This window comes from Lepus europaeus, chromosome 1, assembly GCF_033115175.1.
Source record: "Lepus europaeus isolate LE1 chromosome 1, mLepTim1.pri, whole genome shotgun sequence".
Taxonomy (NCBI): Eukaryota; Metazoa; Chordata; class Mammalia; order Lagomorpha; family Leporidae; genus Lepus; species Lepus europaeus.
This window is the reverse complement of record NC_084827.1, coordinates 93,699,549-93,725,161: the sequence shown is the minus strand read 5'-3', so window position 1 is coordinate 93,725,161 and position 25,613 is coordinate 93,699,549. Positions and strand designations below refer to the sequence as shown.

Sequence of the window (25,613 nt, the reverse complement as noted above, 5' to 3'; positions counted from 1 at the left end):
TCTTTTTTTTATTTTTAATTTTTTTTTATTTGAAAGGTAGAGTTACAGATAGAGGTAGAGAGAGAGGTCTTCATCTACTGGTTCACTCCCCAAATGACTGCCAACAACTGGGGCTGGGCCAGGCCACAGCCAGGAGCTTCTTCCAGGTCTCTCTCATGGGTGCAGCCCCAAGCACTTGGGCCCTCTTCCACTGCTTTCCCAGAGCATAGCAGAGAGCTGGATCAAAAGTGGAGCAGCGGGGCAGCTCCTGCCGTTGCAGCCATCTGGGCAGTGAACCATCAGATGGGAGATCTCGCTCGCTCGCTCTCTCTGCCTTTCTCTCTCTTTGTAACTCTGCCTTTCAAATGAATAAATAAATCTTTAGGAAAAAAAATGGAGCAGGAGGGACTCAAGCTGCCACCCATATGGGATGCCAGCACTGCAGGTGGAGGCTTTACCTGCTGTGCCACAGTCCCGGCCCCTTTTGACTTTCTAATAAATAAATAAATCATTTTAAAAAGTAACATAATATGTCAACATTAAATTTCCTCTAGTATAATATATTTAAATATGAGGAATACTTTTTCTTTTATTTAGAAAATAAGTCAGTTAAAATAAGCTCACTCGACCCCAGTGCAAAGAAGTGGCCATCAAAGAAGGATGTACTTTTCTCTGAAGGGAGGAGAGGACTTCCGCTTTGCTTGTAGCCTTGTCTAAGTACTGATGGATTCAAAAGGCTTCCCTAGCCTAGGCAGCTCATGTTGAGAGCCTTAGGTGATCACTGATGTCATACATAAGACTGTTAATTGTTAAATTAACAACAGGAGTCACTGTGCAGGACCTCTGTCCTCAATGAGTTGTATTATGAGAGTTAACTGTAGAACTAGTTTTCAGTTTTTTGTGTTTGCAAATTGTTGAAATCTTTACTTAGTATAGAATTGGTCTTCTGTGTGTAAAGTTAATTGAAAATTAATTCTAATGGAGAATGGGACTGAGAATGGGAGAGGCAGGAGGAGGTGGGCTGGGGGTGGGGGTGGGAGGGTGGGTATGGTTGGAAGAATCACTGTATTCCTGAAGTTGCACTTATGAAATTTATACTCCGTAAATAAAACGTATCTTTGGGGAGGGGGAAGCGCATTCAAAATTCATGCAAAAATTGACCCATCCTTGCAAGGACAAAATTTATCTAAGCACTAATTTTTCAGCTATGTAAAAGCAATGAAACTGTCATTAAGTAGAATTTTACCTCTTTCTATACTGTAGAAGCCCCTATGTTGAATGCTGTAACTTCTGAATCATACATTTAAATTATCATTTCAGACTTTTTCTGATATTGTCAATATAGACGGTATCACTAAAATATACCATATTTTAAAATGTCTGGGATTCAATCACCATTTCAGTTAACTTCCATTAAAAATGAAATGGCAGTTGTTACATCCCACTTTTCTTCAGCAGAAGATCTAATATTCCCAAACAATGAACACCATCAGTCATCTAAGAAGTGCTAACAAGCCATATTAGAAAAAAAAAAACACACAAATGTGAAAAGCTTAGAATTCTAAAGATCACAAAATTGAAGAACTGCAATAGGAACTTCTTAATGTCTGAGCTTATCCCTACGTTACCATTATGTCAACACAAGGGGGAAAAGGCAAAAAAACCCTTTTACGTCCTGCATGAGCTTGGAAATCAGGAAGGCATTCGGGCTATGATTCAAAGGGAAAAGAAAGAAGTCTTGGCAAGCCCAGGTCTTTGGATTCCAGATACCACTTCCTATTCCTGTACAAAGGGCAGAGTGATTGTTTTAACCTATTCTCTTTTCTCTAACTGGTCTTAAGTTTTGGGATTTCAGAACGGTAGCCCTGTGGTGTTGATTCTACTTGAGATCTTAGAGTTATTGGTAAAGTTGAATCTGGGATTATACTTTGTTTGTTTTTTCTCTCGTCCAGAAAATTTACCGTGAGGATTGGGATGAAATGAAGATGAGCTGTGATGTGCGCCTGGACGCCATCCCTATCCAGGCTGCCAAGGCCTCCAGGGAGATTGCCAGTGACGTGAGTGTGGCCTTTTTTTTAACTTCTCAGCTTGTTAAGCAAATGCCTGGGGTGCATCAAGAGGACGTGCTGTGATTCATCTGCTTTGTTTCTTCATGTCCAGTATAAGTACAAGCTTGACCACGAGAAGCAGAAGGGACACTACGTGGGCACCGCCACAGCCAGGGATGACAACAAGATCCGGTGGGCCCTCATAGCTGGCAAGCTTCAGAATGAGAGAGAGTACAAGATGCACTGGGCCAAGTGGAAGACCAAGTTCCAAAGTCCTGCGGACATGCTCTCCATCTTGCATTCTAAACAAAGCCAGACCCTGGTCAGCGACGTTGATTACCGCAATTACCTGCACCAGTGGACCTGCATGCCCGACCAGAATGACGTGATCCAGGCCAAGAAAGCCTACGAACTGCAAAGTGATGTGAGTAGACTTCCCTGTCACTTGCCATGAGTCCCACAAAGTTCATGACATTACACCCTTGAGTCACCATGTCACGTCCTTCTACAGCCAGGAATTTGATACTAGTTATACCTTCTAGTACGGCATCGAAATCACAAAAGCCAGGAGGAGCTAGGCTTTGTATCAAGACATAACTGGTAGTGTGAATACAGATCTGAAGTCTATCTGGGTGACAGAGACAACTGTGAAAATGCGATTGCTGTAGAATGTAGGTGGCAACTGAGGATTCTGTCTAGCAAAATGTTGGCAGCCCATGGAGGAGATGTAGGCATAGACATTTTTTGTTGTTGTTGACACAGAGTTTATAAATTTTTAAGTAAGTTGCCACAATTTCTAAATCAGAAAAATTTTGTAGATGAATCTAGGATTTTTCTATTTCTCTTGAAGATTCAGAGGGTGCAATGCTGAATATGCCTTATCCTTTGCTGATAATAACTGAACTGAATTCAGGCTGACCCTCTTTCAACAGAAAAAAATATGCAGGTACTTCACAAAGTTAGTGAAAAAGTAGAATGAAATGTTTACTTTGGTGTAGAAAAGCTTTTGAAATCCACGTGGTTTTTGTGGGTTTTTTAATGACATATATTTTCCAGGAACTTTTCGAAGATCCCTCATTTCCTTCGGTTTATTAAATGATGTGGCCTCCTAATTAATTTTCTTAAGTTATCTTCCAGGCTGCTAGAATATGTCACCCTTCTCTCACATAGGGTTTGCATTATTTTTCTTTCCTCATTAGACCAGTGGATGAGCTAAATAGGATGAGGTGAACAAGGTTGCTGGATTCATTCTGGCCTTGTTTTCACAGGCTGTCTACAAGGCTGACTTGGAATGGTTACGTGGAATTGGGTGGATGCCCAATGATTCTGTGTCTGTCAATCATGCCAAACATGCTGCGGATATCTTCAGTGAGGTATGCCAAGGTTTTGACCTGCCATTCAGGGAACTTTCCCAAGAAATGGAACAAAAACACATAAACCAAAATGGAGTCCTATCATGTCAGCAATTTTAATCATTTTAGTTGCTGTAATTTAAGCCAGACATTTTTCCAAAATAATCCTGTATTTTCCCCATCACATTAAGAGAGCACATCCATCCTATAATATCCAGCACACCAAATGGTACGGGGAGTCACACAAATGGAGAAAATCTTCTATCTGCAAAAGTCATACACTTGGGAGAAAGTTGTCCAGTTGAAAAAAACATACTGTGTTGTAATACACACAAGAATAAATTATGCAGCTTTGGGAGCTAAGAAAATGTGCTACTTTAAAATCTGTGGGAGGTACAAGAAACCAACACACATGTTTAAAAAATACAATGCTAAGAAGAAAGCAAAATTACCAAGAGAATGCCATTCGATATGTCACTCTGTGCTTGTAGTACAGAGGGACCCTTAAGTTTAGTGTAGTTTTCTTGCTCATCAGGATCAAGAATGACAGTTACCTAAAAGATACTTTCTTTCCCATAGAAAAAGTATCGCACAAAAATAGAAACGCTCAACTTTACCCCGGTGGATGACAGAGTTGATTATGTGACAGCGAAACAAAGTGGTGAGATCCTTGATGATGTGAGTATATGGTTCTTGTCATTTCCAGAGCTTTTCCAACGACGTAGACTCAGCACACAGTCGCAGTCTGAGAGATTTTAATCACTGAAATTGCTAATGCTAGCCATTGCCTGGACCATATGATGTTTTCTTAATAGCCATCCTCTTGCCCCCTTGCCTCTTACTTTTAGATTAAATACCGGAAAGACTGGAATAGCATCAAATCCAAGTACACCCTCACAGAAACCCCACTGCTGCACACTGTCCAGGAGGCTGCGCGGATACTGGACCAGGTATGGATTTTTACCTGGATGCTGGCGCTTTGGGTGATGATGGAGAGCCACAGAGACCTGAAGGAGATGTAGGTGCTCCACCTATCCCTCCCTTCTGACTCCTCATTTTAACCCCTTGCTGTGGCTCTCTGTCTTTTAGTACCTCTACAAGGAAAGCTGGGAGAAACAGAAAGCCACAGGTTACATCTTGCCTCCAGACGCTGTGCCATTTGTTCATGCCCATCACTCCAGCGACGTTCAGAGTGAGGTAATCTATCCTGGTTATGAGTGTAACTTCACAAAGGCCTTGTGCGTGAAACCTTCCAGTGATCCTAAGGCATGGATAGCATCACAGGGTGTTCCTTTGCAGTTTGGCAGACTGAGCTGGGCTTGGTGGTGGTGGGAATACCTGTTCTTTCAGTCCTTTTCCTGTGGACTGTGGGTTTCCTTCGTATTTCTTGGCTTCTTTAACAGCTGTTGTTTGAGTTTTTTATTATCTCTTAAATTCTCTGCCCTCCCCTAAAATCTGTAGGCCTTCAAATAAAACTATTGCCAGAATGAAAAATACACTATATATATTTTTTTTCTATTTCAAGGTGGTTTCTCCACATATTTATTTATTTCAATGCTTTTTGTTATTGGTTCCAGGGTGGGGAACACACAGAAAGTTTGGGGGAGCAGGTGTTGAGTTTCCTGGTGTTCTTTAGCAGGTGGTTGGGCCTCTCTTGCCTTGTGTGCTTGTCAAAGCTGATGGAATCTATTTTCTTCTTTCCACCAGCTGAAATACAAAGCTGAACATGTGAAGCAGAGGGGTCACTATGTTGGTGTTCCCACGATGAGAGATGATCCCAAGCTGGTGTGGTTTGAGCATGCGGGCCAGATTCAGAACGACAGGCTTTACAAAGAGGATTATCACAAAACCAAGGCCAAAATCAACATACCTGCTGATATGGTGTCAGTTGTGGCTGCCAAGGAGGGGCAGAACCTTGTCAGCGATATTGATTACCGTAATTACCTGCACCAGTGGACGTGTCATCCCGACCAAAATGATGTGATTCAGGCAAGGAAGGCCTATGACCTACAGAGTGACGTAAGTGGTTTTTTTTTTTCTTCGTTATGCAGCAGTCGCTGGTGCATTCTGAGGCTGGTAAGCCGCATTCCCGAAGCACCAGCCTTTGAAACTTTGGGCCATACATACTTAGTTTGCTCCCAAAGGGGAACTGAGACTGGATATGAAGTACAGAAAGATCAAGGGCGTTGTTGACAGATGGCTTTGCCTACTGACTGCAATGCTGAATAACTTTCAAAGTCAGTTTTTTTAATTAGAAAAAATACGCTATTCCTGCTATCAGCATCTCCTCAGTCTCCCTCAGATGGGAAAATAACATCTGCTTTTAAGTTGGCTTGAGTGGGAACCAAAATTGAGCTGTGGTTTTTATTATTAGATGACAGAAGTCAAGGACTTAGGAATGCCTCATGCATGCTTTGCCAAACATCTCATTGCTCAAGGCAGTTAGGAAGGCATTGCTTGCAAGGAGTCAAAGAAAAAACAGGAAAATACTGATTAAGCTGCAACAAGGGCCCAGCCTCCCTCATGCAAAACCTGGGTAAAGCTAGGACAGAGCATGACATAGGCCACCTCCCACAGAAGTCTGAGTCAAGATCCCTGCCTGCTTCCAGCCATCTGTAGGAGCAGAACAGAAACACGATGCATTTGATTTAGTTATTCAGGTGCTCAGAGCTGGTAACCTTACCTGGCTTCTCCTCATTAGCAAAATGGAAACAGGAAGTCAAAGGCAGCTGCAGCGTAGATGCTGGGCTTGAACATCCCACCTCACCAGCTGCTGCAGCAGAGTGATTGGTGTGGAACTAATCAGATTAGCAGCCCCTCTGCAGGAGCTAGGAAGAAGTGGGCAGAGATAGACTTGGCCAGACCAGAGGAATTGCCTCCGGCTTCCTTACAGATGCACAAGCAATTGCTTGCGCAATTTTTTTTTCCTAATCCAGATGCCTCCACCTCGTTGTACATAACTAAATGTACGAAGTCCATCTAAAACTGCAGCCTCCTTGGCAAAGCTTTTCTTAGGGCCTTGACTCCCACAGCACTTGAGTGGTCTTGCCCTCACAGCACTTAACCACTTTCCACTCCGTGAATGACTTCTCTCTACTCCTATTCTGCTTTTGACTAGTTCCTCAAAGCACCAAGTACAGTGACTTCTGCCAAATCACAGGCTGAAGACTGTTGAAATCACGATTGAGTGATTGAGACAGGAGCCACACCAAAATCCTTTAAAAACTTCTGAAAAAAATGTTTGGAATCTGCTGTCTGGAACCCTGTGTCATTTACTTCTCCATCGTGTTTCTCTTCCTGCTCCAGAATGTCTACAAAGCTGACCTGGAGTGGCTCCGAGGCATTGGGTGGATCCCCCTGGATTCTGTGGACCATGTACGGGTTACTAAGAATCAGGAAATGGTGAATCAGGTAGGCAAAGCTGATTCCTCTTCTAACCTGCCCCTGCAGGAATAGGTACACTGTGGGGATAGATCCAGCACAATCATCTCTGTTTATTTGCAGATAAAATATAAGAAAGATGCTCTTGACAACTACCCTAACTTTACAAGTGTGGTGGATCCTCCTGCGATTGTTCTGGCCAAGATTAATGCCGTTAACCAGAGTGATGTAAGTTTGTGTTGTATATGCTGGGGAGTTCATGTCTGTCATCGAATAGATAATTGCATGTTAGAAATGGGGAGGCAGAGTTGGGATATTATAAAGTAATCTTTGAGGGGAAAGTTCTTAAGAGTCACTAGCAGGTGATATACTGTACCTACTTTTAAGTATATGTTTTTTTTTGTGTGTGTGTGTGTGTGTCTCCAAATTATTCTATTAGATAAATTGACTAAAATCCAACAAGTTGGCTAGATCTTTAAATGTAGACTAATCATTGTGTTAGATAGATCTATAGGTAGATCCTAAGAAAATGTAATCAAAAGGTTTTGTTTTGTTCTGACTCCTTAGGTAAAATACAAAGAAACATTTAATAAAGCCAAGGGCAAGTATACATTTTCTCCAGATATGCCACATATCACCCACTCCAAAGACATGGGAAAACTCTACAGCACTGTAAGTCCTATTTTATGTAATAACTCAATTCCTAATTTAAGCCTTTGTCAGTGTTCATATTCTTGACTAATTTTGTGAACAGCAACAATAATTTTTATTGCACTTAGTTTATTAGAAGTAGCATATTATTCAAGGTACATAGTGTTTATTCAGTTGAGCTCTCTTGATATCCCAGGCACTGTAAGAGGCACTGAGGGACAAAGTTCAATGAGACCAGGGCTCCAAGAGCCCACACAAGCAGAGGGACAGGCATGTAAGTAAAGAGCTAGATGATAATGTAACAAGTGCTAGAAAGGCCCTGGGTGCACAGAGCACAGAGCAAATGGATGAAAGATGCTTTCTCTTTAGCAACCACATTCAAGTATCTCCAGCTAACAAGTAGAAGACTTGTCCTCCAAAATTTAGTTCAGCCAATTCAAAGGGAGAAAGGGAAAGAGGAGGAGAATGAGGAGGAGAAGATGAAGGTGAAGAAGATATTTATGTGTATGGCCAATAGGGAGCAATCACAGATGGTTCTCTCCCTATGTCCAAATTTATTGTGTTTTCAATAGAACTGTAAATATAGTTAACTCTGTTCAGCCAAGGCACTCCCCTGTTTTAGGTCATCACACTAAGGGCTATAAAGATTTCAACCTTGCCTTGAACATAAATGTTTTACTTTGATTTTTCTCACTTGAGTGATATCTGAAAGAAGTTGAGTACAAACTTTTGTTGACATGTGTTTCTTGGTTCTAGATACTGTATAAAGGGGCATGGGAGGGAACCAAGGCCTATGGCTACACCCTGGATGAGCGCTATATTCCCATCGTTGGAGCTAAGCATGCTGATTTTGTGAACAGTGAGGTTAGTATGATCTTTTCTTCTCCCAGGTTTGGGAGTCCTCCCAGGTTTGGGGGACAAGGGACTGTTAGAAAACCCCATTAATTCTCAATGTTGGACCCACTCCACAGCTTAAATACAAAGAGACATATGAGAAGCAGAAAGGTCACTACCTGGCTGGAAAAGTGATCAGTGAGTTCCCTGGCGTGGTTCATTGCCTGGATTTCCAAAAAATGAGGAGCGTGGTAAGTCACTGTTTGCTTTAACACAGGATTCGTGCACCTTCAGTTGTACAAGTGTGTCTGCCTATTTATAACCTGCTCTTTGGTTCAGAACTAGCTGAGAGATGGATTGGTATGGAAAGACTCATCCTTGAGGTTTTCCACACTCCTGTCTGCCACTCTGGGGGCCCTTGAAGGATGTGTGCTTTCTCCCACTCTCTCTGTCCTCTATTAACACACTAAGGGCTCTCTTTGGAGAAAAGGATGGGAAATTTCAGCAGAATAAAAATGTACTAAAGTATCATTTTTTAACCTTAGTCTATTCTAGAAATACTGACCTATATTGGAAAGAAGGCTCAAAACGAGTTTGATCTGAATAATTTGTTTTCATTCCTTTCTAATATTCAAATTTTTAAAAAATGTTATTTTTTAGTTGAACTACAGAAGAGATTATGAAAACACCAAAGCAAATGTTCACATCCCCAACGATATGATGAATCACGTGTTGGCTAAAAAGTGCCAGTACATCCTCAGTGACCTGGAGTATCGACACTACTTTCACCAGTGGACTTCTCTTCCCGATGAACCCAAAGTGCTACTTGCCCGAAACGCCCAGGAGATCTTAAGTGATGTATGATGTCCTGACTGCAGCTCGATCTAGTTATAGGCTTACCCAGCCCTGTCTGGGTCCCCCAGGCTCCAGTTGGCTCTGTGTTCCCAAACTCTGCTGCTTTTAACACCACATGGCATGAATAACCACCTCGTGGAATGAGTCCCCTCTGACACAGTTGCAAAACATTTCATCTGTTTAGGACTAGACAAAGATTCAGAGATTGTCCTTCTCATCTTCCTTAGGCCAGGGAGTGCAAGACCTTCTAGCTGGTGAGAGGCCCGCCCCATGTCCTCTGAGCACTAAGTACCACCAAGAGATAAGAGGAAATTAGTGAAATGCCGACTATAAATTCAGAATGCCTGTCACGTTTCATTGCTCTTTCTTTCTTGCAGAATGTATATAAAGATGACTTGAATTGGTTGAAAGGCATTGGTTGCTACGTATGGGACACACCCCAGATCCTCCATGCCAAGAAATCGTATGACCTCCAGAGTCAGGTGAGCTGATCTGGCCAGAAGGACTGGTTCCTCCTGGGCTATTGGAACCCATGATGGTGTCAGTGTGCTGATTGCCAGGCTGTCTGATGCTCAGGAAAAAAAAAAGTCTGCTATCCCCAGGCAGACCTCTCCTGGTGGCCTGCTCTGATGCTGGGCCTTCTCAGTGGGAGTCCCCTGTGGTATAAGGCCATGCGCTTTTGTTACAGAAAGCCATCCCACAAGTATTTCATAGCAAACTATTCTCAGCATCGTTACCTTAGCTCATCAGGTTAACTCACAGGGAATAATATTTGAACACAAATAGATGTGTTTTGAAGCACAAAACAGACCTCTCGAAAATGGCCCACGAGATGGTTCCACTCTGATAGGGCAGACCTAATGGGACACATTCAGGAGCTGTTGTCAGGGGTGGGTGATGGGTGGATATGGGAAGGCAGCACAGGGAAGAAGGGCACCTGGCAAAGATCCACATCCTTCTCTTGGTTTTTGCTTTTAAGATTTATTTGGTTTAATTGAAAGGCAGAGCTACAGAGAGAGAGGGAGGGAGAGACAGAGGTCTTCCATCTGCTGGTTCATTCCCCAAATGGCTGCAATGGCTGATACTGGGGCAGGCCAAAGCCAGGAGCCAGGAGCTTCCTCCCAGTCTCCCACGTGGGTGCAGGGGCCCAAGCACTTGGAGCATCCTCCACTGTTTCCCTGGGTGCATTAGCAGGGAGCTGGATTGGAAGTGGGAACAGCTGGGACTTAACTGGCACCCATATGGAATGCTGACACTGCAGAGGGCAGCCTAACCCACTATGCCACCTCCCTCCCCCCCCACCACCACCACCACAGCCTCTTAGTCAAGACAAACTGTTCGTTTTGGCAACCATACAAAGTGTCAGAACTACAGAATGAGAACCTCTTGGTTAGGACTGGAGCAGAAACCCAGAAATACAGACCCTTCTCAGTTGGCACAGAGGTGGTAACAGACCTGAATTTTGCCATTGTCAGTGACTCTTGTTTCTCTGCACAGCTACAATACACAGCAGCAGGCAAAGAGAATCTGCAGAACTACAATCTGGTCACAGATACGCCGCTTTACGTGACTGCTCTCCAAAGCGGCATTAATGCCAGTGAGGTGCGTCTTCCTGTGCTGCTTTTTTGGGGACAAGCTTTTTTATCTTCACATGGTTTCAAACAGCAGAAGTGAAGAACTTATTCTTTTTTTTTTTTTTTTTTGGTCGGTAGGTGAAATATAAAGAAAATTATCATCAGATCAAGGACAAATATACAACAGTTCTTGAAACAGTGGACTACGACAGAACCAGGAACCTGAAAGATCTGTATAGCAGCGTGAGTGGAGTTTTTTTCCCTCTTGTGTTTGAGCCACCTTTTCCCCTTTAGAGACCATAAAAGGCGCCCTGTTCCTGTAGGGCTTTCCGTTTTTTTCCCCAGACCTTCAAGTTCTTTCTTTCTTGCGTGAACTCATTGTGTGTACAGTTAATTAAGTCCCAAGCTCAAGAGAAGACTTGGGGGTGGTAGGGAGTGTCTGGGAAAGACAGATTGGGAGGAAGAACTTGGCACTTGGAGCTAACCAGAATGCATTCTCCCCTACTCACACAAAACCTCCTGACCCTCCAGAACCTGTACAAGGAGGCCTGGAATAAAGTGAAAGCCACCAGCTACATCCTGCCAACCAGCACCTTGTCCCTGACGCATGCCAAGAACCAGAAGCACCTGGCCAGCCATGTAAGTCACATACAAACACAACAGGCTCCCCTCTCTGCCTCGCCTGCTCCCCACTCCCAGAACTTTCCAGGCTGGTTCCTCTGTTGCCAGAGGCACCCCTAGCACTACCTCGGGGTGCCATGCAATCATTCCAGATGCTTGGTGGTCATGGAGTCTGCGTGCTCAGTGCCTCCTCTCAGGGCCCAGTAGGCCAGAGAGAATCGGAAGGGCTTGTGAGCAATGCAGCTGTGACCTCTGAGGCTGCCTGTGTGCAGATGCCATGGATCGGGAGTGTCTGTGTTCATCAGAAGTCAGGAGAGGCAGGAGTCCTAACATTCCACACAAAATAGACTCTTGGTCTGCAGAATTATGTGGGTTTGGGGCAAAAATAAACCAACGGATATGATAACTAATTATGACTCAAACTGCAAAAATGATTAAATTATTTTTGCAGCAGATTATATGAAACTTTCAAAATCATTTGAAAATCTGCCTTTTATTAAATTTGGAGGGGGGGGGGGCTTTGAGAGGAGAGAGAGAAAGAGAATGAGAATGAGTGCAAGCTTACCTGTTAGATCACACCCTGAATGCCTGCCACAGCAGCCTAGGCTGAGGCCAGAGTCAGGAAGCGCAAATGCTATCTGGGTCTCCCACATGGGTGGCAGGAACCCAGTGACATGAGTCATCACCCGCTGCCTCCAGGGGCTGCACTGGTGGGAAGTTGGAGTCAGGAGCCAGAGCCAGAAATCAAACCCAGGCTCTCTGATCTGGGATGCAGGCATCTTAACCTCGAGGCTAAACGCCTACTCCTAAAATCCTACCTAAACAAGGCGGTGTTTTCACTGGTATAGCCATGATTACTTTTAAAAATCCCAAATCACATGAGTTGTTTAAATACAGGATGAAGTCTTGTGATCTCTAACCCCGAAGCTCTCAAGTAAACCTTTTACTGTAAAATTTCCTGTTATCTTCGTTACAGCTCTGATGAGCCCAGTTCTCTTCAGAAACATTAGATATATCCTTGTTCGTAATTGTGAACAGTTTATATAACACTGTACGTATTATTTCTCAAATGTGTTTTGATCATGTCCCACGGTGAGAAGTTCATTTTACATCCCAAGTCCACACACACAACCCCTGAGATTATGTGGGTTTCTTCTGTCCTACTAAAGAATGCTTGCTGCTACGCTGGACAATGCACTCTGATAATCCTGATCTGTTCTACTCATTGAAGTGCCAGTGTCCCAGTAAACCAATTTCACACATCTCTAATGGATGTAGAGGTGCCCAGTTTAGAAAAAGACTTCATTAGATAATGTAATTAGTTTAATTTTGACTTAAAGGAAAAATTAAGGTATATGACTTTACCTAGACACAATTCTGTTTGGAGGACTGCAAACGCAGTAGTCCAGAAGAGCCAACTTTTCATTTGGAAAGAGGAGTTTAGTGGATGGGAGTTACAAAGGCCGGCAGAGGCTCTATCCCTTGGTCATAAAAAAAGTTGTAGAGGCAGATTCTCAGCAAGCTGTTTTTGGAACAAGGTCAAGCATAGACCAAGAATTCCAAACTTATACTTTCTTAAAACAAATGAGTTTTTCTGAATGTTGTCTTTGTAGTTGAAGAATATGTTAGATGTAAGAAGCTGGAATTTTCTTTCTAGAAGATTCTGGTGGAAATTTTGGTTGGTCTCCATGCATTGAAGAGCTTGGCTGGAATACTGATCCAAACTCTCCTAGCTCCCATTTTTTCACTGAGTATGGGTCTCTGACTGCGAGGGGATTGTTATTGTTCCTTCATGTGCTGGGTTTAGAGACTTTCCATCTCTGCCTTATCCCCTGGCTCATATGATCACAGGCCATTAGTTAAAAGGCAACATAGCTGAAGAACTAAAAATTCCTCCCCCTGCCCCCGGGGAGTCAGCATTGTGGCATAGTGGATTGAGTCATTGCCTACGATACTGACACCCCATATGGGAGCTTGTTCAAGTCCCAGCTGCTCCACTTCCAATCCAGCTCCCTGCTAATGCTCCTGTTTTAAAAGCAGCAGAAGATGCCCCAAGTGCTTGGGCCCCTGCTACCCACATGGGATACTTGGATGAGGCTCCTGGCTTCAGCCTGGCCATTGTGGCCATTTGGGGAGAGTGTTTGTCTGTCTGTCTGTCTCTCTCTCTCTCTCTCTCCCTCTCTCTCTCTGTAACTCTGCCTTTCAAATAAATCAATCTTTTAAAAACAAAAAACAAAAAAATTCCTCCAGAAAGTTGGTCATAATATTTTTAAAGCCTCATAGAAACTGTAATTCAAGAAAGACATTTCTGAAACAGCAGGCTTTTCAAGTTATCAAAAGCAAAGAGATTCCTGAGTACATTTTATTTTCTTCCCTTATGATAGTAGCTATTGTCACAAAGTGGATTATTTTAAAATTGCAAAGTCTTGAAATTGAGTTGATTGTGGTAGCTGTCACAGTACTGGTGTTGGTATAGGCATTTTAACACAATAACTGAAAGTGTCACTGTTGTACAGTATAACAACTATTTAGTTAGCATCTACACTGTACTCATATTAGGTATTATAAGTGATCTAGAAATGATTCGAAGTGTACAGGAGGACTGTGCAAATGCTGTGCCAATTTATATGAGAGACTTGAGCATCCATGGATTTTGGTATTGGGGCACAGATTCTGGAGCCAGTCCTCTGCAGATCCTGAGGAACAGCTTTCTCTCTCACACTATGTTTCTTCTTTCTTCTTTCCTCTACAGATCAAATATCGGGAGGAATACGAAAAGTTCAAAGCTCTTTATACTTTACCAAAAAGTGTTGAAGATGATCCAAACACAGCTCGGTGCCTCCGAGTTGGCAAACTTAACATTGATGTAAGTCATCTCAAAGGCTGTGCTTCAAACTGAGGACAAGCAAAATAGCCATGCTTTGTAACTCAGAACAGTGCTCCATTAAACAATGATAATGACACTGATTGTGGATGTGTGAAAAAAACTAAGCATCATTTCAGTTCATGTTGATTTAAAAAAAAAAAAATGTCCCTGATACTATTGTATAGAAAGTGTTGTCCCCACCCTGCCCCCAACTGCTAGCTGTCGGTTGGTCACCCTGACTTCTCTGGTGTGTCAGAAGACATGTAGACACCTTCGCACAATTTCCTGCATAACTGGTGTGTAATTTGAACTTCACAGCGCCTCTACAGATCAGTTTATGAAAAGAACAAGATGAAAATCCACATTGTGCCTGACATGGTAGAGATGGTGACTGCCAAGGATACTCAGAAGAAAGTCAGTGAGATTGATTACCGTCTGCACCTCCACGAGTGGATCTGCCACCCCGACCTGCAAGTCAACAGTCACGTCAGGAAGGTCACAGACCAGATCAGCGATGTAAGCCGTTGTGATGCGGTTGTCCCTCTGCTGCCCCATCCCAGACTCAGCTGCTTCTTTGCCTCTACCTTTCTCTCCTGCTTTGGGTTTATCTGTGAGTCTGTCTTGATTCTGGAGCAGTCCCTGGGTGCTTGCTGCACATGTGACTGATTCTGTTGCAACCACAACCTCATTTTGCATGATGTCTTCTGCTTTTATTCTACAATGTCATCTGGGTTCAGAGTGTGCCTATGTTCTTGGTGTTAAAGTCATGGCCACTTTTTTTGCTCATCCCCTCCATCTGCTGAAACCCTCTAGATCGTGTACAAGGATGACCTCAACTGGCTGAAAGGCATTGGTTGCTATGTCTGGGATACTCCTGAAATTCTCCATGCCAAACATGCTTATGACCTACGCAATGATGTGAGTTGGCCTTGTTCTGCTTTGTTTCTGACATATTTCCATCTATTACATAGCCTGGAGTCAAGAGCAAGATTGTAACATAGGGATGTTGTCACAGACCAGCTGTGGATTAACTCATGTTGAGGATGGCTGACCTGGATGAAGATGCTGGGATTAGAGCAGCCATTTCTCGGGAGGCATGTGACTGTCCTGTAAAACAATGCATTCCAGCTGTGTCATTGTTCTTGATGGAGAAGGGACCCTTGGCTTCTCTTTCTACTGTCTGGACTATTCTGGATGTATTAACAAACACATAATTCTTATGATAGGAAAAAATTCATTTGTTAGGAGTTTATGATACTAAAGACAGGATCTCTTTGGAAGGAGAGAACTTGCCAGGCAAATAAATATCATAGTGAACATATCAGTAAGAAAGCTTAACTTTCCCAGAAGAGCAATCATCAAGACTTCTAGAAGACTCTAGAAGCCCCATGTGAATATAAGGTAGTGCTGATTGTTAAGAGTATCCTGGTCTTCCACATAAGTGCTGATAAATGCAAGCCTCCATGAAATTCAGCAGTGTCCAGTATACGGAGAGATCCAATGCAGCCTCGCTTTCTTCCCTCTGGCAGATCAAGTACAAAGCTCACATGATGAAAACAAGGAATGACTACAAGCTGGTCACAGATACACCGGTCTACGTGCAGGCCGTCAAGAGTGGGAAGCAGCTAAGTGATGTGAGTGCTCCCTGGGAAATTTCCTGTGAGCAGTGATAGAGATGGGGCTGCCCCCCAGCCAAGGGCTGGGCACTACCAGGCCTTTTGTAACTGGGAAGCCAGAGTAGGTACCATAGAAAAGGCACTAAAGGTGCTGCCTATAGCCCTAAAACCTGAAGCGTTCAAGTGGCTTCCTGGGGGAGGTTGTAAGTGGTCTGTGTCTAGGGATACTTTGTGTGTTAGAGCTTCCACTGTGGTCTATGTTGCATGCTGTGGTCTATGTTCCACTGTCTAGGCCTTCTCATAAATTAGGGCCAATTGTGGTAGAATCAGAAGCAGGCAGGAGCTACATCCAGGCACTGGAGTTCCATCTCTCCCGGAAACCATCTATGAGGCCTGTGAAAAGCACTTAACCTTCCAAGCCTCAGCATTCTTCTGTGTAAAATGGAAAGTGTCTTTATGTAAAGACCTACTCCAATGCCTGACACAGAACAGAAGCAGCAGGCATAATGCTGCTCTTATTTTTAAAAAAAGTTTTTAAGAATTTGTTTGAGGGGCCGGCACTGTGACATAGTGGGTAAAAGCCATGCCTGCAGTGTTGGCATCCCATATGGGCACCAGTTTGAATCCCAGTTGCTCCACTTCCAATCCAGCTCCTTGCTAATGCTCCAGGGGAAGCAGCAGAAGATGGCCCAAGTGCTTGGGCCCCTGCACCCACATGAGAGACCCACAAGAAGCTCCTAGGTTCAGATAGGCCCAGCTCTGGCCTTTACAGCCATTTGGGGAGTGAACCCCTGGTGGAAGATTTCTTTCTCTCTAACTCTGCATTTCAAATAAAAATAAATAAATCTTTAAAAAATTGTTTGAAATGCTGAGTGAAGGATAGAGAGGGGAAGACAAAGAGATCCTCCATCCACGTGTTTATTCCTCAAATGCCTTCAGCAGCTGGCAGTGGGCCAGGGCAGAGCCAGGAGCCTGAAACTCCCTCCTGGTTCTCCATGCAGGTAGCAGGGGCCCAAGCACTTGAGCCATCACCTGTTGCCTTCCAGGTCCATTAGCAGGGAGCTTGATTGGAAGCAGTGGTGGGACTCTATCCCAGACACTGGATGTGCCCCAATGCCTACCCCAAGCTGTTCTTTTTGAAAAAATGAGCTCCATAAGTCCACAGTATTAGATCCCCACACAGAGTTGGAATGTTGAGACCTGTTATTTTGGAACTTCTAGTGGCGAAATGCTGGTGCCACCTCTTCTTATGCCTGAGCCATTTCTTCCACTTATTTCTCAGTGTGGGTAGCCACACCCTGGCTCTGTTCCTATTGGATAAGACATAGTAATAGATCAGATAGAGTCCTCTCAACAGAAGGAAGAAGGTTACCTTTTTTAAAAAAAAAAAAAAAAGGGAAACCTGGCTTTTCATTTCCCTTGCTTCTTTCTAACAATGCCGCTGCAGTTCAAGTAGATTCACTTTCTCTCTGCACACAGGCTGTCTACCACTACGATTACGTGCACAGTGTCAGAGGCAAAGTGGCACCAACCACCAAGACCGTGGACCTGGAGCGGGCCCTTCATGCGTACAAGCTCCAGAGTGAGGTGAGCACTGGGAACTCGGAGGACCCAGCAGAAATCCAGAGCCTGGCCGCTGTGAAGCAGCCTCAGCTTGGGCACCCTGTGGCCTGACCTTCTAGAATGTAAATGACCTTGCCACATGAAATGGAGGAGCAGGAAGAAAAGTAGAGAACCAACTGACTTCTCTCCTGGCAGGCAGGATCTTCTTTATCAACTAATCCAATAAATAGTAAACAGACATTTTTGGAGTAGTATTTACAAGTTACAAAGAGGGCCAATATACTCTCTCTCCTTTAAAATGCCTAAAATCAGGATGGCAGAAGCAAGGCATTTAATCATAAAAGGCTACTAACAGTAAGAGTTAGTGCTGAAAATTTCTGTTGGAATTCAGAAGAGAAAGACCCTGGGCCCCACCCTGTGTATTTTAATCTCCCTATTCTAGTACCCAGGAGGTACTGCTTTGATCTCAACTTTAAATGCTACTTCCCTTCTTGAATATTAAAAATAATTTGGTTTTTAATATGTTAGCATAGCACTGTTTTTGATTCCATGGCTCCCCTGAGAGCCACACTAAGTGAGGTGACAGACAGAAACTCCTCCTACCTCCCCCTCGCAATGAATATGCACCTCCCAGACACTTCATAGCCTGATGTCAACACACGAAGACATCTCAGGGATTGCTGTTGGCCTGAGTGGGGCTCACAACAGATGCTACTTGGCTGCATTTCTTCAGTTCTTGTAGATGCCATGCAATCAACCGTGCATAAAAGAATGGCATTTCAACCATGGTTCACTTTTTCTAAAACAATAGGGTAAGAGTTACCTGAGTCTTTCATGACTCTTGGAACTTATTTAATTTCTTCTTGGAATCAGTTCATTGAGCACAAGTACGTTAGGTATCTGATCAAAATCCCAATGTGAGCTGTGTATGATTTGTTTACCTCAGATGTTATTGATGCCAGATGCCATTGTACTTACTCTTCCTCATTCCGGCAGAATCTATACAAAACCAGCCTTCGCACCCTGCCCACTGGATATCGGCTTCCCGGAGATACTCCTCACTTCAAGCACAACAAGGACATCCGATACATGAGCAGTTATGTGAGTGGTCTCCTCCTCGTTAGATTGGGGTCTGAGGTTGGGAAGGGAAGGAACTAGTGTTAATCAGTAGCTTCATTTCATCTTCCACTCACATGCTTTCAAGGAGTGCTATAAAGTTGGCTGCTTTTACAAGCCAGCGGTACTGTGGTGCAGACCAATGGAGTAGTATTTACAAGTTACAAAGAAGAGGGCCAATATACTCTCTCTTCTTTCAAAAAGCCTAAAATCAGGATGGCAGAAGCAAGGCATTTAATCATAAAAGGCTACTAACAGTAAGAGTTAATGCTGAAAATTTCTGTTGGAATTCAGAAGAAAAAGACCCTGGACCTTACCTGTGTATTTTAATCTCCCTATTCTAGTACCCACGGGGTACTTCTTTGGCCAATGGGGTAGGATAGGATGTTCATGGGAGATCTGGCTCAGGGCCTGTGGCCCACGGTCTTGGTACAGAAGCATCCTGAACTATCCCAGATCACTGACTGGAAATGAAGCTTCATAAACTCCCACTGCCTGCAGCTTGCTCAGGTATTGGCTCTGATATTACCCTTCCCCACATCTTAAAAGATTGGATTGGAACTTGATGCATTTACCCCGTGGGTAAGGCCTAGAGAAGTTTGACTACCCTGGTGACTCTGGTCTGCTGACCATGCTCACGAACCAGCCATTGTTTGAAGAATAAGCTCTTGCTTCCACACTACCCTTCAAGGTCCTGGGAATCACCTGTGCTAGTCAAAGAGGGTCCATAGCCTGTGGCCCAATAGTGTTTCTAAAGCAGTCAGTCAGAGATCTTAACAATGTAATGTGTCATTTAAAGAATTACTCCAGAAAGCCATTCATCATTCTTAAAAATATTCTCCTGTTCCTTCTTTGTATTTCCTAATTTCCTAGTCATATTACGTTTTTCTTGCATTTTGTGTAACCACCCTACAAAATGGATTTCACCTAAGGAAGGTTGGAATTTATTCCTTTCTGGACAAGGCTTTATTTTCTAACAAACAATTTTCAAGACTAAAATAAATATTGAGGCTTTGTCCCTGGCTTTTCTTAATGCTTAGAGAACAATTTTCAAATAAAGATGACATCTCTTTTCTATTTGAGAAATATAATGCTGCTCTCTTTACCCATCATCACTCTCATTCTGACTTTGCTTTTGTAGTTTAAGTACAAAGAAGTTTATGAGCACATCAAGGCGAACGGGTACACTCTGGGCCCCAATGATGTTCCATTTGTCAACGTCCGAAGAGTCAACAAAGTCACCAGTGAGGTACTGTGAATACGGATTCACTGGGGGAAACGCTGAGTTTCAAAGACCATGACTTTGTTTGAAAAGCAGTAAGAATTAATTGTATTTCAGCTGTAAATGTGCATGTCAACAGGGAGTAACAGAATCCTTTGTGTCACCATTTATTGGTTTTTATTTTAAAAGATTTATTTTGGCCGGCACCGTGGCTCAACAGGCTAATCCTCCACCTTGCGGCGCCGGCACACCAGGTTCTAGTCTCAGTCGGGGCACCGGATTCTATCCCAGTTGCCCCTCTTCCAGGCCAGCTCTCTGCTATGGGCCGGGAAGGCAGTGGAGGATGGCCCAAGTCCTTGGGCCCTGCACCCACATGGGAGAGCAGGAGAAGCACCTGGCTGCTGGCTTTGGATCAGCGAGATGCGCCGGCTGCAGCGGCCATTGGAGGGTAAACCAACGGCAAAAAGGAAGACCTTTCTCTCTCTCTCTCTCTCTCTCTCACTATCCACTCTGCCTGTCAAATAAATAAATAAATAAATAAAAGATCTATTTTATTTATTTGAAAGACAGAGTTACAGAGAGAGGCAGAGATAGAGAGAGATAGGTATTCCATCTGCTGGTTCACTCCCCAGATGGCCACAACAGCCGGAGCTGCGCTGATCCGAAGCCAGGAGCCAGGAGTTTCTTCCAGGTCTCCCACATAGGTGTAGGGGCCCAAGGACTTGAGCCATCTTCTACTGCTTTCCCAGGCCATAGCAGAAAGCTGGATCAGAAGAGGAATAGCCGGGACTAGAACTGGCACCCATATGGATTGCGGGTGCTTCAGGCCAGGGCATTAACCTGTTGTGCCACAGCGCTGGCCCCTGTGTCACTGTTTTAATACTAGTATCTCTTTGCAGTGTTATTCTGTATTTGTAATGTCATCACAGGGATCCAGTTCTGTAGATTGTGATGCAAAATCTTCCTAAAGAAGATTCTTTCTTCTGACAATTGTATTCAGAAATCTTTAAAAAAGATTGCCTTTTAGTCTGACTCATGACCCCAGTTTTCTACATCAGTTATTTGTGTATCTTATCCTTCTATATAACCCTCTGATGGAAAGTGGAAGACTTGGGATCCTTCACCTACATTGAATTAGTATCACTTCTGCTTTTTTCTTTAATCTCAGTCATTTCCCATAGCCTCTCCAGGCTCTTTGTGTGAAGTATTTGATTGTTGATTAGTCAGTTGATGCTCTCATTAATCCTACCCTAACCATCGCCATGGCTTTTCCTCTAATGTAGAGACTGTACCGAGAATTGTACCACAAACTCAAAGACAAGATTCACACAACGCCTGACACTCCTGAAATTCGCCAAGTCAAAAAGACACAGGAAGCTGTCAGTGAGGTGAGTATTAGGAGAGAGACAGGCCACGGAACCCAGGGATGAATGTCAGCCATCTGCACTCTCTGATTGTGTGTTTCTGCTTGTTGCTGTTGTTTTCCTTTAGCTGATCTACAAATCGGACTTCTTCAAGATGCAAGGCCACATGATCTCCCTGCCGTACACACCGCATGTGCTCCATTGCCGCTACGTGGGAGACATCACCAGTGATGTAAGCATCTCATGGGGCTCTTTCTGGAGAAGTCTTACCAAAGGGCAGGGTTGTTTTCAGCATTTCAGACATCCAGTGGTTTTTGAATGCCCTTCCCCACTGAGAATTTCTAAACTGTTTGTACAAGTTGGAGATGAAATAGTGGGAAGGTAGAACTCCACAAATCTCCACAATTCTCCAGCTATGGCAGTAGTAGTAAGAGCACCATTTGGAAAATAGAAGAGTTGCCACCATTCTCCATCACCCAGTGACCACCATTCTACATTCTATGCTGAGTCATTACCACCCATCCACTCTAAGTGGCCGTGTCCTGGATCATGTTAATGACTTTCTTCCGCACATACCCATTCCTACCTCTCTGAGCAACTTCCTGATACTACTTTTTAAAATTCCCCTTGGATGTTTCCATCTCTTTAAAGGCCAATCCATTCAATCTCTGCTTTTCTCCCATTGATAGTATAATAATAAAATGATGTTAATGTTTTCCCCTAAGCTCAGAGTTAGATACTTAAATGAGAAAACTCGACTTATTTGAGTACAAGCAGGTAACAGATAACACAAGGTAGATGTGTTGAACCAAAATGAAAGAGTAGAGACCCTTTATCTTCAGAGGATACTTTGCAAGACTTGGACTTGGGAGCTGCCTGAAACTGCATAGGATCAAACCCTGTGTATATGCTATGTTTTTTCCTATACATGCATATCTAAGATAAAGTTAAATTTATAATTAGGTATAGTAAGACATTTTAAAAAATAATAAGAACAGTTTTAACAGTGTAATAAAAGGTACTTAAAACTTATGAATTATTTATTTCTGGAATGTTCCACTTAATATTTTCAGACTATGGTTGACCATGGATAGAACGGAAACCTGGGAAAGTGAAATTGTAGATAAAGGGGGACCACTCTATTATCAGTAAAGAAGTACAACTACTCTTCTTTTTTCCTTATTTTTAATTGCTCATGACCACTTAAATTCTGCGTTTGCCCCACAGATTAAATACAAAGAGGACTTGCAGATCCTGAAGGGACTTGGCTGCTTCTTGTATGACACTCCTGACATGGTCCGCTCCCGGCACCTGCGGAAGCTCTGGGTGAGTGCACATCTTCACAGATGCCTTGGCACAGCTTCCAGACTCCCTGTCCCCAGCATCCAGCAGCTGGGCACAAGGAATCCTAGCTTTCAGCTATTTTTAAGGGGAAATTTACTACTCGCCCCCTTTGTCCAGGTCATGACCTGATTAAGATGACCTATACCTCCTAGGAAAAAGGATGAGCTTAGTTACATGACAGTTATTTTCTTGTTTACCTGAGAAGACACCCAGGATACCTGAAGGGCCTGCTCAGCTTGCAGACACTGGCCATTTAAAAAGCAATGTTGACACACAAATCCTTAAATGATTAATCAACTTGCATTTCTCTTATTTTTTCAGTCTAACTACCTGTACACTGACAATGCCAGGAAGATGCGGGACAAATACAAAGTGGTACTTGACACTCCAGAATACAGAAAAGTGCAGGAGCTGAAGACCCACCTGAGTGAGGTAAGTGTGCTTTGCCTGTCCCTATGGGTGAACCACATTGCTAGATATGAACTGAATTACTCACAGTGGTCCTCAGTTCCTCTAGTGATCCGTTTTCAGGCAGCAGCAGCAGCGAGAACACTTCCCCTGTGCCCTCAACTGAGGAGTGACCGCCATGTCTAAGCAAGTCAATTGACTTCACAGTATTTTAGTTTGTTTATTTTATCCCTTAAGGTAAGATGAGGGTATCCATTCTTGTCCTTCCTGTGAGTAGGACTGATGAGAGGTTTTACTTGATTTTATAGGTTAGAAAGTCCTTCTTTCTTATGATATTGTTATAGTCTCCAAATCAGACTTATTTCATATTTTTTTCTCTCTCAGCAACACTGTTCATGGCAGTGCTGTTTGGTCTTTGACAGCTCCCTGCTCTTCGCCCACTCAGTAACATTCAAACTATTCAGTTTCATTTCATTGGCCTGCCTAACAGTGAGGCTCTGGAATTATTGCAGTTACCTGTCTCTGGCTTTCTCACAGACTACTTGTCAAGTCTTTGAGGACTGAACCCCACCTTATTTATCCATGTCTCCCAAAAGGCCCTGGCCATAATAGATGCCCCTGTTTGCCAGTGAGTGACTGTGCTTTGCAACAGTTATGGGCACTCCACAAATGTAAATGATTGCTCCTTTTATAGGTCAGTGGGCGATTCTCATTCTTCCATTAGTCTGTGTTGTGACTTCATCATTCTCTCTCTTTTTTCTAAAGTTTTTATTTAATGAATGCATTTTAATAGGTACAACTTCAGGAACCCTCCCCAACTCCCATTCCACCTCTCTCACCCTCTCCCATCCCCTTCTTCATTTTGCATCATTTTTAGTTTGATTTTATATACAGAGGACCAACTCCATGTTAAGCACAGATTTCAACCCCCCCACACACACACAACATGTAGACTACAGTTTGATAACAAGATTTTCAGTCAATTTTCATAGTATTACTCATTAAGGATGGAGATTCTACATGGGGAGTAAGTGCACAGTGACTTCAGTTGTTGATTTAAGAATTAACACTCTTATGTATGACATCGGTGATCACTCGAGGCTCTTGCCTTGGGCTGTCAAGGCTGTGGAAGCCTTTCATGACCACAGACTCCATCAGTATTTGGACACAGCCATAAGCAAAGTGGAAGTTCTCTCCTCCCTTCAGAGAAAAGTACACCCTTCTTTCCACTGAGGTCTCACAGACAGCCTTCATGTAGGATGTTTTTTTTTTTTTGCCACAGAGTCTTGGCTTTCCATGTCTGAAATGTGGCTTCATCATTCTCAATAGTACTGATGGCTGCTTAGGAATTTCATGCTCTTAAATTTAGAGCCCTGGCACTCCAAATGTTGCCCTCAGATAGGCAACTTCTATACGTTCAGGGAGCCAGAGTCACAAGGTGATTCATTCTTCAGCTGTCACAAGTACTGCATTGAACCCATTTGCTTTCTTACCAGCTTCTCTTTGTATTTCACCCGGAGCCCACACAGTCAGGAACTTTCATGTTCCTTTTATCGCAGTAAAGTTTCACTTTGGCTTTTCTACTCTGGCTGAGTACAGGAATCAGCTTTGGAGTATTTGAAAACTATCCCTGAGTGGGCTCTGAGCCTGGTTCCACACCACACTGGTTCTCTGTGTCTGGGCACTGGTGTGCTTGTAGATGCTCCTTAGGTAATCCCAGTAGGCATCCTTTACTGCAAACCACTGCATCACATCTCTCGTCCAGCCACCAAATAATAAAATGTTGTTTGGGAACTTAAAGTGCTTTAGAATACAGGTACCTCAATATCTTTACTTCTCCTGGATATCTGGGTTCAGAAATTTTAGTTTCTCCTCTTCCCAATTCCTGTTAGTCTTTTGTGCGTACAGTGTATCCATGCTGGAGAGGAAGAATGGATCTTTTCCAGTAGTGTGGTTTCCACCACATTTGCCTCTCCATAAGAATGACCTGGGCTCTATAAAATACTGATCCATGCCTCTCCCCCTGAATTCAGGAGGTCAGGGATGCAACCTACAAGTTTGCTCTTGATAAAGAACCTGGGAAGTTTTTGCAACAGGAAATTTGGGGATATACTGACTTAGTTAAAAGTTTGATGGCTAAAGAGAATACAAGTAACTGATTTTTAAGTTCTCTTTGAATTGTATAGATCCTGAACATATGTATGTGCATTTGGAAGCATGGATGTTGTCCCAAGAAGTATAAGTAAAGTCTATCTAAGTACATGGGAAACATAAGTCAGAGAATTACAGAAACGGTATGAGAGAATTGGATTTTAGTCCCAGTTTTATTTCCAATTAGTTATATGACCTTATATAATTCAGAGCTTCAGTCCCACAACTTCCTCAGCTAAAGAATTGGATTAAATGATTTGGGCTCCTTTTAACCACATAATTCTGAGTTTATCGATTTGGTTTACTCAAAATTTAACCTGGAAAAAACTAAATTTTCATTTAGTTTATCTCCCTTTTAATAGTAACATTAAAAACAGCCCCAAACATAGGAGCTGCATTTTAATTTGCAGAAGTATACAATTTAATTTTAAAAAACTGATTTTTATATACATTATATTTTGTATGTTCAACTGGTATTTAATCCTTTATTGGAATTTTTTTAGTATTCTTTTTTTTAAAGATTTATTTGAAAGGCAGAGTGTGCAGAGAGAGAGAGAGAGAGAAAGTCATCTTCCATCTGCTGATTCACTACCCAATGCCCGCAACAGCCAAGGCTGGATCAGGCCAAAGCCAGGAGCCAGGAACTTCTTCTAGGTCTCCTGCATGGC

The 25,613-nt window shown here is 43.1% G+C and overlaps 1 protein-coding gene across 1 annotated transcript in view; it reads left to right on the top strand.

Annotated features, from left to right (window-relative positions):
* NEB (nebulin) overlaps positions 1-25,613 on the top strand; it is a 221,607-nt gene that overhangs the window by 135,780 nt on the left and 60,214 nt on the right. The window contains exons 78-105 of the mRNA XM_062186689.1: positions 1,932-2,036; positions 2,140-2,451; positions 3,296-3,400; positions 3,959-4,057; positions 4,228-4,329; positions 4,469-4,576; positions 5,087-5,398; positions 6,686-6,790; positions 6,884-6,988; positions 7,328-7,432; positions 8,168-8,275; positions 8,383-8,496; positions 8,906-9,103; positions 9,478-9,582; positions 10,598-10,702; positions 10,813-10,917; positions 11,206-11,313; positions 14,048-14,161; positions 14,480-14,677; positions 14,975-15,079; positions 15,691-15,795; positions 17,257-17,364; positions 18,337-18,441; positions 19,598-19,705; positions 20,962-21,066; positions 21,170-21,274; positions 22,270-22,368; positions 22,708-22,818. Of these exons, the coding sequence (XP_062042673.1) occupies positions 1,932-2,036; positions 2,140-2,451; positions 3,296-3,400; positions 3,959-4,057; positions 4,228-4,329; positions 4,469-4,576; positions 5,087-5,398; positions 6,686-6,790; positions 6,884-6,988; positions 7,328-7,432; positions 8,168-8,275; positions 8,383-8,496; positions 8,906-9,103; positions 9,478-9,582; positions 10,598-10,702; positions 10,813-10,917; positions 11,206-11,313; positions 14,048-14,161; positions 14,480-14,677; positions 14,975-15,079; positions 15,691-15,795; positions 17,257-17,364; positions 18,337-18,441; positions 19,598-19,705; positions 20,962-21,066; positions 21,170-21,274; positions 22,270-22,368; positions 22,708-22,818 (3,564 nt within the window). The remainder of the gene's footprint in view (positions 1-1,931; positions 2,037-2,139; positions 2,452-3,295; positions 3,401-3,958; positions 4,058-4,227; positions 4,330-4,468; positions 4,577-5,086; positions 5,399-6,685; positions 6,791-6,883; positions 6,989-7,327; positions 7,433-8,167; positions 8,276-8,382; positions 8,497-8,905; positions 9,104-9,477; positions 9,583-10,597; positions 10,703-10,812; positions 10,918-11,205; positions 11,314-14,047; positions 14,162-14,479; positions 14,678-14,974; positions 15,080-15,690; positions 15,796-17,256; positions 17,365-18,336; positions 18,442-19,597; positions 19,706-20,961; positions 21,067-21,169; positions 21,275-22,269; positions 22,369-22,707; positions 22,819-25,613) is intronic.